The sequence below is a fragment of the Amphiura filiformis genome, unplaced genomic scaffold (assembly GCF_039555335.1).
Source record: "Amphiura filiformis unplaced genomic scaffold, Afil_fr2py scaffold_199, whole genome shotgun sequence".
Lineage (NCBI taxonomy): Eukaryota > Metazoa > Echinodermata > Ophiuroidea > Amphilepidida > Amphiuridae > Amphiura > Amphiura filiformis.
The window spans coordinates 63,336-75,708 of NW_027305663.1; the positions used below are offsets into that span (position 1 = coordinate 63,336).

The 12,373-nt window shown below is 36.9% G+C and overlaps 1 protein-coding gene and 1 long non-coding RNA gene across 2 annotated transcripts in view; both read left to right on the plus strand.

Moving 5' to 3' along the window:
• The first annotated feature begins 572 nt into the window (after positions 1-572).
• LOC140145289 (uncharacterized) lies at positions 573-2,227 on the plus strand. The gene is made up of 3 exons (XR_011858020.1): positions 573-700; positions 1,160-1,261; positions 1,863-2,227. It is a non-coding gene; the product is annotated as an uncharacterized lncRNA (long non-coding RNA).
• Positions 2,228-2,823: 596 nt separating this feature from the next.
• The window catches only part of LOC140145291 (uncharacterized), a gene marked incomplete at its 3' end in the record, with an annotated part of 42,306 nt that continues 32,756 nt past the window's right edge, over positions 2,824-12,373 (plus strand). The window contains exons 1-7 of the mRNA XM_072167050.1: positions 2,824-3,004; positions 3,525-3,774; positions 5,235-5,412; positions 6,414-6,590; positions 7,329-7,492; positions 10,050-10,179; positions 11,874-11,972. Coding sequence (XP_072023151.1) covers positions 2,824-3,004; positions 3,525-3,774; positions 5,235-5,412; positions 6,414-6,590; positions 7,329-7,492; positions 10,050-10,179; positions 11,874-11,972 — 1,179 coding nt within the window. The remainder of the gene's footprint in view (positions 3,005-3,524; positions 3,775-5,234; positions 5,413-6,413; positions 6,591-7,328; positions 7,493-10,049; positions 10,180-11,873; positions 11,973-12,373) is intronic.

Below are 12,373 nucleotides of genomic sequence, written 5' to 3' on the forward strand. Positions count from 1 at the left end.
TCAGACTTCATCAGACAACTGACCCGCTGGGCTTTGAGACAGCTAGGGATCGTCTTGATGACCTGGTCCCATGCATGCGTGAGATAAGTTGTGTCTCAGTCCCCCTTTCTTGTTAAGTGAGGACGCAGTGATTCTCGGTAAGGAGGAACAGTGGCATAGGAGAGGTATCAAGGAAGCCATCTGGGAGAGAGTAGAGCAGCCGTCACTTAACAAGAAAGGGGGACTGAGACACAACTTATCTCACGCATGGGACAGGGCCATCAAGACGATCCCTAGCCGTCTCAAAGTGTCACATGACCAACTCAGCGGGTCAGTTGCCTGATGAAATCTGATGGTTTCAGACGCAACGTAGCAAGTTGCAAAAAATGTAAGTTCCAGTATTTGATTTAATTAAAAACTTTGTGATTCTAAGGACTGGATGACTGAGAATATTCACTATTTTTTACATGCATATACTTAACATCACATTTTTCACATCTCGCTTTATATATTTTGGGTACAGGGTAGAGCCTGTTCAGTCAGTTTTTGCAGCCGGTATGACCAATGCAAGACATGTGCCCGTGAAGAAGGCTGTGGATGGTGTGATACAAAGCGGTCGTGTTTGCCGGGAACACCATATACCCCTGATAAAGAAATTGACTGTGAAGACTGGTTCTACTACGCCTGTTTTACAACTGGGCAGTGTTCGCAATCAATTGAGGTCAGTAGTTGATTAACTGGTTCAGTGGATGGTCGGGTATGTGTAAACATGAAGATCGTGGATGCATGTAAATATTGGTCAATTGTTTGTTATTAGGGTTCCAAGTAAGACCGAGAGGAACTAAACGTTATTTTAACGTTGATTCAACTTTGAAATATCATTAATAGCCTTCAATTTTGATTAATATTGTTACAAAGTACTAAGACAGGACAGAATTGATCTCTTCCAATGAATTTGTTGTAACACTGTTATATTCATAAAAAACAAGACACAGACAAATTATACCGCTCAATAGGTAATGCTTTTTCAAAACAAAACATGATCAAAACGGATTTGAATAAATGCTAGTTTTATAAAGAACTTGTATGCGGGTTAATATTAATAACAAATATATGCGGGTTAATATTAATATTATGCGGGTTTATAACTTGCGCTATCAAAAATTGATTATCTCCATAGAAAATAAGATGCGAATCCCGGCAGTGCAACATGACTGCTTCTGATAGCGACAATGAATCATGTGAGCAGTGTCTGGATGTTCAACGATGTTTCACAAACGACGTAAGTACCTCGACCTTCTCTGCATGATGTTTTATACAGTAGTGTTAAAAGTAAAAAGACACAGGCCTACGACGGAGTAAGCAAGTAGTCAAACTGAAGGCAAATTAAACGGGAGCGCCATCTAGCGGTGTTTGCACTCAAATATTTATACAAATACAGCGCTCAAGAGAAAGGTATGAGCTATATAAAGGCGATTCCAAGGCTTGATATGATGGGTGTCATTTCCATCTCATGTACATACATTTTCTAGCTAGAGAGACCTATTAAAAGCTTTTGTTTCGATATAGTATTGGCCTTAAAACAGAAAGACTTTAATATGAAAATGCAAATATGATAATATGCTTTCTTGGCAGATTTCTATACCATCATTGTATTGCTCTTAAGAAGTACACTGCAGTGTTTTTATTTTAATAGCTAAAACTGGACAATAATGACGTCTGCCGACCGACTCGCCTAAAAATAATACTCGTATACTTATTCGTACGTTATAAACTGGCCTAGGAACTGCTTTTATCAGCAACGATACAATCAGAAATCTATTCTCAATTGCAAACATATAGAAATTAATTCATGAATTATTTTGTCTATTTTCTTCCTAAAGACGAACCCTTGTCACACTTGGAACGAAGACCGTTGTCCTTCAGGAATCGTATCAAAGAACTACACCGACACTTCAAGGATTATGAAGGCTAAAATCAATGAAGACGTTATTCTTTTGGATACAGTAAATGCCACTATATACAAATGCCCAGTTGTTGGATATGGCGAGCTGGAAGATGATGTTTTGTTTGTAACAAGTCAAATAATGGACATTAAAGTTGGCCAGATTTTAAGCAATGAGCAAGCTGATGGCATTCTACACAGGGTTGGATTGGTGACGGATAAAGGTTAACAAATCATTTACAACTACTCGCATAATAATTTGGATTTGTATAGCATCTTTTACAGAAGATTTAAAGCGCTGTAATTTCACTGCCACTTGTGAATCATCAGATTCAGATCAGATCAGAATCAACTAAATAATGGTGCTGTCGAAGCGCAAACATGTCTGCACTTATAACATCCACCAACATATTTTACACGCATCCCACCCTTTGTAAACTAAGTCTACTTTTTTGATCTATTAGTTATACTTAATATATGAATGGGAGGTCGCAAAACAACACTTCATACACAGGCTGCGTTTCAGAACGACAACCCTAACACCTTTCAAAATCAGAATGAGTTTTGGCCGTTTGCCGTACGGCGTTAGGTTAGCGCTCAGAAACGCAAAATATCACGCCGGCCGTCAATGGCTGCAATATGTATAAACCCCGGGTATGAGCATTGTTCCGTAGTTAGATTTAGTGTTTATCTATAGATCATGATCAATTGAAACATCTATGTACATGACACTGCCTCTGAGAAGCTATTCCTGCTCATCAGGATCATTGAGGCTGCACCTAAACCTCGTATCTGATTTTTTAAATAGTATCAGAGACTGCCTACTATTAAAACTATATATTTGTCATGATGTTACGGATACCTTTGGATTTTTTTTTTCAGATCGCCACACACTGTTCATGGGTAAGCAGGCCGACCTGTTGGAGGTTCTTAAGTATGCAGACTTCAGTCAACCTGTTGAAATGGAACCTGCTGGTGACCCAGCGATAACAGATGACACACCAAATAATGAGTTACTGGAGGAACTGCTCTATGGTAATATCACCACAAATGGTAGTGTCATTATTGACTTAGCAGAAGGTAAACCATGTTCTGATATCAATATGTGTTAGTATTTGCTGTGCGTATATCTATATATGTATGTGGTCAACATCTTAACCCTGAATCTAATTGAGTCTTGCTCTTGATTATGTTGACCAATTAAAACCATTGCTGCTTGAATGATACAATTATGCTAATGAGCTTATTTGCATCTTTTGGTCCAAAAGGCAAACGCTATAATTTATTCCGAATCTCTAATGTATTGACCTTTAAACTCCGTGACCTACGCCCTAAGCATGCAAGTCCTAATCTACATATTCACAATAATGCTAATGAGCTCATTTTAATATAAGGACCCGATCTTTTCCTGTTTTTTTTTAAATAATGAATTTAGGGGCACATTACTCTCATATTGGCACTCACCAATGCGGTATACAAAACTTTTTTGAGAACCTTTAAATAATAAATCAACCTTTTATACGTTATTTGGTCTAAACTGGTATTTGAATCATTATATTAACTTGTGTGACAAAGCTATTTTGAATGAATCATTTGACAGATATTACACCTTATAAGTGTCTGGGACATCAGTATATCAACAAGGATAATGAAGAAGAACAAAGTATATCGTCCTTCATATTCTTACCCATCAACGATGAGACAAGAAACTACACCACTGGAGATATTCTTATTTCAAATCGGACTTCTTTGAATGTTGAATCTGTCATAGAAATTGTCCCTGAACAAGACGCAATATTTGTTCACACAGAACTTGCCGACTGCTCCGACAATGCTACATACATTTATGGGTTGGTACCACCAAAACTGGTTAAGAGTTAATAGAAAACAACTGTTATTCCCGATTCTTCATTATGATAAACGAATTAAAATTTTCGATACCTAACAACATGCTAACAAATGCTTGCATTTTCTATTTCCAGTTTGTCAACGCTCGAACCAAGGGCTAAGAGCAAAATTGTAAATTGATTGTTGGGAGTGACTTTCTTTGCTTCTTTCTATTTCTCGCTATTTTTCTCCCTTGAAACTATACTGGGCCTGCATGCTTTTTATAAGCTATAGTTAGCCTGGCATGTGAATTTTACACATGTCTAGACCATGGATTTTCCATGAACCCAAGCGTGTGTTCCTTATGCACCAACCTAGGTAAACCGTCATGTACTATTCTAGGGGGTGTCTCATTCTCGATGTTAGTATTGGAATCTGTTCTTGCCGCCGCTTTAAACACCTGGTGTAAATGAGGTATACCTAAAAGTATCCACTTTTGAAACAATCTCAGATACAAATGAGGTACAAACTAAAATATACCTGATATAGTGGATTGTAGGTATAAGTACCTCATAAGGCCTAAATTAGATCCACTTTGGAGGCACAAGCCACGTGAGGTACAATTTAGGTAGTACATCATTTAGTATCTCATATGTAAAGAGATATACGACCAATTAATTTCAACCTTGAACAATTTTGGACCAAAAATATCAAGTAACACGACGAGGACACGGTGGTGTAGTAGATAGGGCATAAGACTCTGAATCGGAGGGTTGTGGGTTCGAGCCTTGGTACGGCCACCGTGTTGTGTTCTTGAACATAGCACCTCACCTCGCTTGCCTCTCTCCGCCCATGCGCGAATTGGGGAGCTGTTAGGAATATAGTCCAATGAGCGCGTACGGCATGTGTATGGCAGCTAGCGTATTCTAGCTAGTGGCAGAGGAATACATATAAAGGGCTTTGATACACTGTGAAAGGCGCTATATCAAAGGCCAACATTTATTTATATTTTAACAGAATGTAGAGTTTCAATGAAGAATTAAGGCCCACACCTTTTATTCGGTTCAAAAATATTTTGGCAATGGCTTTTAAGTCGAAAAATGTGTTTTGTTAATTTAAGAATATTACAGGGGGTGTTACTATATTACAGTGCCAGTGTATTTGATGTGAATTTTACTTACATCCTCTGATGTTTGACAGCCTAAATTCCATTTGTGCATTTCTTGAAGTAAGAATAGGTATTTCAACATATCAAAACAAGACATTATTTTGTCGAGCAACTCCCCTTTATCATAGGCAAAGGACATAAACAAACAGGCAAATATGGCTGCCATATTCTGGTGTAACAATAGTAAATGGGTGTGTACTACTATAGATTACATTTTTATAGCTGGGCGAAATAGGTTTTGAAGAAATTCTAAGTCCGTAACAATTCGTTAATGAGACTCTATCAAGTAAGTACAATCAAATTATCATATTACAGGATAAAGGAGACGTTGTCAATACAAAATGATATTGGTGATGAAATAGACTTATCTTGTCACGGAGGTATTGGTCGCAACAATCTCCTGGTACTGAATGAGAACATATACGAAGACGATCTCGTTATCTCACACAATGATACAATTATCGGAGGGCCTGGTGATCGGTTTGTTGGACAGGTACGAGAATTCTTTACGTATTGTAATTTGTTTGATGTCACATCATTAAGTTAGATGTATTAAAGTCTTGATGTGAAAGTGTACTCTCATCCGTACGTCATATTACAATAACAAAACTACCGGTTGGACATGTTATTACTTGCTGTATTTAATGCTAACATCTGTACAGAAATTAAAGAAAACATGTTTTCGTAAGATATATAACTGGTTCAGGTAACCATAGGTTTGCTCACCCTGTTCACCTTGGTTTGGGGCGGACATTTTAAACATGAATTTAGTAGAGCAGCAACGACATCACTTGCATTACATTCCAGGTGTTAAATCTACATCATATGCAAAATTTGAGGAAATTCGCACGAGTCCGTTTTATTTTATGGCCATTTGCCTATAACTGGTCTTTACATGTAGCCCTATGGAGAGAGTGCCTGTTGAGGGCGCTATAACCCCCATTTTAGGAACAAAAATGTGATTTAAAAAAAACGGACTCGTGCGAATTTTCTAAAATTTTCAGAGTATGTAGTATGAACATGTAGAAATATAATCAAGTAGTTGCCCTACCTGCTCTCCTCCGAAAAAATAAAAAGTCCTATACCTCAATGATAATGAAACCTAGGTGTGTTCTCAAACAATTTAAGTTAATATTTGAAAGTTATATTGCAAATTATTTAACAGAAGTATGTGTAATATTTCGTCTACTAAACGTCGGTGGACTTTATCAGGCTGATGATCCACTATCCCGAGAACTTTGTTTTTGGCGGGAACTGTTCTCATACACAAGGGCGACCTTCTTGCCAGAAGTGATCATATACGTGACTGATTAAGTCACGTATATGACGAAGTCCATGTGGACGAAATATTACTCGTGAGTAAAAATATTATGCACACGGCAACCATTTATAGGCGCTCAGCACATCAGTTATTAGTATGTGTGTTAAAGTGTTTTGGTTTTTATTCCCGTGCAATTTTAAGTTTGATATAACTTTTATTGTGAAATACAATAGATCGTCTCGAAGACAATTACCGAGGAATTCGTTATACTGGAAGTTCTGACTGCAACAACGCTATCAGAGCTGCAAGCTTTACCACATTTCAGTCTTCTGCCAACACGACACAGAGTTAGACGAGGAACTTACACTTACTCTCCGAGTTATTCGTTTTCAGTCGCCTATGAGAAAGAGGTAACCACTTCATGTCAAAGTCAGGGGCGTAGCAACAGCTTCGGGCCCAGTGGACAAGAAGGGGCCCTTTTAACATCTCCTTTATCAGCCTTATTTCATTTTCGCTTTTGCTCGGGGCCCCTAAACTCTCGGGCCCCTGGACTTCGTCCACCCTGTCAACCCCCTACGCCCCTGGTCAAAGCGTGCTAAAGTGGTACACATGCTACCGCAATAAACATTGTGCAGTGGTTAAAATCATAAAAACGCTAATGACTGAAAGAATAACAGATCAATTAGAGGTAACCTCATTCATAACCGTCACTTTTCACTTTTTAAATTCAATTTATGTCAAATTTTCTTCTTTTAAATGTGAAAACAAAATATAATTTTAACTGTATCTTTCGTTTTCCCTGTAAAACATCGAATAGCCCATTGGGGAAATACCGCTAGCAACCAATCACACTATCAGGCGATGTACATATAATACGGCGGCCAGCGCCCGCGTAAATTGTTCGAATGTATAACACGTCACGTAACGCGGTCATTGTTAAGCGTACTTTTAGCTACGTCACGAGACGCGGTCATTATACTTTTTCAATAACCTGATTTGCGTCCGCGTATTTTAAAGTTATTATCTGTGATTGGATCTCGTATATTATTGAGGTTATGAATAAAGAAGAACAGACCCAAAATACATGTACATACTTACACCTCTACGTACAACAACCTATATACATGTTTATTACGTTGATTTAATAGGGTTCTTCTGGACAAAAGTGTAAAGGGAAAGGAGAAGCAAAATTTAATCCAACCTTTAAGTTGACTATCGAGACGTCTGGACTTCTAGATCTAGAAACACTTGGCATGGAACTATCAGGAAAAGTAGAGCTGGGGATCGACGCGCAATGCGAATACGCCGTCGGGTAAGTTAAAAGCTGTGTAAGGTTCAATAGCAGTCTGGTTTGGTTTGGTTACTGATGTAAAATGTATTTACATTACAGTAACTATGTAGTATAGGACCCCATAATAATTATAAAGGTAACATTTTACCAAACTACGAAGAAAAGTTTATTTAATTATTTATTTACTGCAACTTGTTGATTTGGTATTGCAAATACTTGACTCAAGTGTATCAAAACAATTTGTTAAAATCTCACAATGGACCTTTCTATTATTAATCTATTATTATATTATTTTAGCATTCCTTGGGCAGATTCAATACGGTAATACTACAGTAAGATCAGACATTGCGATGGCACCAAATTCAAGATAAAAAATATCGGAATCAGACGGGAAATAAAAAAAAGCATATTATGTAAAAACACTATGGGATGAAAAAGGTATTCATGTTCGATCAGAAATATTTATTTCACTTGACATTTTATTGATTTTGTGCAAATTTATGTTGATTTTGTGCAAATTTATGTTGATAGAACATATCTCCAAGAACATTTCGTGCAAAGACCAGAATACAATGCGCACAAATGACAGCAATTACCTATCATTATAGCCCTGATTGTTTACAGATAACGGGCAGACATTCCTCTACAGTTGTAGAATTTCGCTGGCTCCAAGGGCGGCGGAACCGGGGAAGGGGCAGGGGGTGGGGGTGTAGGTAGGGGACCAGTGGCCCCTCCACTTTTTTGACCGGGGGCCTGGCCCCCCACTTTTAACCCATAATGTGCTGTGTGTAACATGTCTGGGTGAACATAAGTGTTAATACACAGTGTGTAGGCCTATGGATAAACAAATTCCTCTTTTCGCTTCTGCTTGAACACTAAAAGTAATATTTGTACAATAATAGTAAAAACTTACCCACGAATGGTTTCAATTTGGGCCTTCATTTAACCCATTTTCAGTTTTTTCAAATTGAAATTGTACACAATAATAGTGCCAGAATGGTCCAACAAATGGATTCAAGTGGGCCTTCAGTTTGCAAAAGTTTCTCACTTCTGACGGGGGCACATCCCCCCTCAGACACCCCCCTGCTTTCGCCCTTTTTCTGCTTTGGACACCCGACACTTTACAGTAATAATGTATACAGATAATAATAGTGAGAACTTGTCCACAAATGGCTTTAATAGCTTCATTTCACCAATTTTCGGCCTTTTCAAACTCAAATTGTACACAATAATAGTACCAAAATAGTCCATCAAATGGTTTCAATTGGGCCTTCATTTTGCAAAAGTTTCTCACTTATGAGGGGCACATTCCCCTCAGACACCCCCCTATTATTTCGGTTTTTACATCACCCTGACTGCCCCCCCCCATTTTCAAAATCGTTCCGCCGCCCTGGCTGGCTCCGATTGACTTTTGCAAGTTTGAAAGCTACTTTTCAATTATAATATTATAGTAATTAAAGAAATGGAGCTCAGACAAACTGGCATTATAATAAAGGAGAGAAAAAATCAGAACCGTTCGGATTCGAACCAGCGTGCACTAACGATTACATGTCGTTGGCTCACCACCACACGCCATAACAGCTCATGGCGGATCAGCCGGCGAATTGAACATGTAATGATTTTATTCTCTCGTAAATGTCGCACGGCCAATGTAAATTAATTATAATTAGAGAGGGCGGCCTATCTGCTGTGTCATAGCATGACATCAGTCAATATGAGACATTAAATATTAAATGCGAGGATCCAGAGGATACATGCCTGAGAAAATATATAATAATTAAAGAAATGGAGCTCAGACAAACTGGCATTATAATAAAGGAGAGAAAAATCAGAACCGTTCGGATTCGAACCAGCGTGCACTAACGATTACATGTCGTTGGCTCACCACCACACGCCATAACAGCTCATGGAGGATCAGCCGGCGAATTGAACATGTAATGATTTTATTCTTTCACATTACATCACTTCCTGGGGGTTTTCCTGATGGTGCAATAATGAACTGGGGGTTTCCAAGCTCCAAACATAAATCTGACTTTGTTTACAATAATTTGGGGGAATTCCAAAATGACTTTCCACACTATTATCTTGCACGTACAAGGGGTTTCCCATCTCATGACATACTTTCAGATTGTAAACAAAGTGAAAAAATTAAATTAAATTGAATTACTCAGGGCACATCACACACGAATAATAAATGCATTTCTGATAGTAGACAGTCACTTACAGTCACTTACAGGCTATTGTGGCTCGTAAAATAAAAATATAAAAATCATATTTGTCAAATGACCTTAAGTGACCGCTTGATGACCTTTGACCCTACACCTGTTAACCTCACACATATCAATGTACCCAAGGGTCATTGTGTCCAAGTCAAGTCTCATTGAAATTAATCATAGCATGTACGAGAAATCAAAAGAAGCCCAGGGTTAACATCAAGGGTTAACATTAAGGGTTAAAATTTTGTTCACAGACTCACAGACATCGGAGCTCGTTTCACAGTCCCTTTCCAAACTTTGTTTGGCGGGGGACAATAAACGATATAAATTTTGAATAAGTTCTCAAAACTTTCACATTTCAGGGGTGAACTGAAATTCTATAAACTTCTGGGGCAAAAACGTGTGGGTGTCTTCAAACTTCAGATATGGTTAATTCCCTTCTGGGTGAGCTTCCACTTTTCCGCGTCGGTGGAAATTACTGCTATGGCCCAGGTAAATGTTATCTGCTTAATTATTATTATTATTATTATTATTATTATTATTATTATTATTATTATTATTATTATTATTATTACTATTATTATTATTATTATCATTATTATTATTATTATTATTAGTAGTAGTAGTAGTAGTAGTAGTAGTAGTAGTAGTAGTAGTAGTAGTAGTAGTAGTAGTAGTAGTAGTAGTAGTAGTAGTAGTAGTAGTAGTAGTAGTAGTAGTAGTAGTAGTACAGGGTGTATCAAAATGATTGGTACCGGGCTATGTGACATTTTCAAAAATTAATCAAAAATATAAAACTGCTAATTAATATGGTTTTTGTACTATAAATAGAAAGGGGCATATGTTAACTTATTGATCTAATAATCTGAAGTTGATAGGTTGATGCATCTGGGAGCTATTGTCATTTAAACGAAGATCGACGTAATCATGGTTTTACTTTCACATGACAAGATGAATAGGTTCACTGCTTGAACCATTTATTGCATACATGCTATTCAATATCTCACCTCAGTCTACATAACATAGAATTGCTTTACACATGCTTTTAGAACGATAGTTCCTGAAATCCCTGCCTTACGACTCTGGCAGTGTGAGGTGAAGCCCTATCTTGAAAGAACTTAACACCTGGGATGGATCCATTCTGTAACTGCAAGCCCATATCAAATTTTAAAACATTGCAAGATATAGCATGTTTGCATGGGATACTCCTTGCGCTTGGCAATTATCTTCTAAATCTTCTCTGCACTTCTCCATAGCTTCGTGTCAACCAGTCATTCTCAACTATGAATGCACACTGAAGTGTGGAATACTGTGGGGCCATTCCAATAACCTTTACCAGGTCTAAACTAAAATACAGTCTATAGCCATTCTGCCACACCATCTACTTAGTAATCTCAATACTACAATTTAAATTACCGCAATGGAAAGTGTTAATACACAAACTTCTTTCACCCTACCTAAATTATTCAAGTCAATAATATTACTCTCAACCAATAAATATTGATTATAACATTTATATATATTAAGAATGAAGAAATAGGCAAGGAAAATATTAAACATTTCCATGATTTTCAACATATCATTCTCACAAGGTATTTGCAGTAAAATAGAGCTTTGAAATGGTGCGCTACTGATCCAGCGTTACGATGAAAAGTGTAAAAACACCTACTTTCCTTTAGAATCATGTAACTTCTGAACAGAATGTGCTATCGTTATGATCTAAATTCTTAGAGAAGATAAAACTACTATAATTACAAATATTTAAACAATTAATCCTAAACGGACACAAAAACTAGTAAAACAATTCGGCAAAAAATGAGAGGTCTTCGGTACCAATCATTTTGATACACCCTGTAGTAGTAGTAGTAGTAGTAGTAGTAGTAGTAGTAGTAGTAGTAGTAGTAGTATTGTTATAAGTATTATTACTATTATTATTATTATTATTATTATTATTATTATTATTATTATTATTATTATTATTATTATTATTATTATTTATTATCCTTGATATGAGGAGCAGAAAAAAGTCGACCCGAGAAATTTCCAAACGATCAATCTATTTAATATTGAAGTATTCAAATATACGTACGTATATTATGTAGGGGTGAACGTGTGTATGTATGTATGTATGTATGTATGTCTGTATACAACAGTGCGCTTACTTAACACTTCATGTTATCATTCAGTTAAAGGTTGTCGTAGGAGCATCCTCAAAAGTTACATGTGACGCCAAAGGTACAGCTGTGTGGCGTGATGGCGATGGAATATCGTTCCCAGACTCGAAGGTAAAGCACTTAAGGAGATGCACCACAACCAAAAGTGTGAAATAAGGTCAATTCTGTCATTTTATTTTTTTTTTCTAAATTAAAAAGTATAGAATGTTAGCTTTTATTTGAACCAAATCGGTTTTTTGGTTCTGAAGTTGTGGGTAACCAAAGGGAATAAAGACAGGCGAATTGACTTTTGTCCTATACTAAAGCACGAAATGGATTTCTTATGTATTGTATTTTTTTCAAGGAAAAATTCATTTCCGAGTAGTTTTATATCTTGATTGCATATATTAGTGCTAATAATTAGTACAAATGTTATTGTTGATAGCTTTTTCTCAGTAAATTTTGCATGTATGTTGTTGGGACAAATATCTAAACAATTATGAATAAATAATTAAATGTTGGTATTTATACGT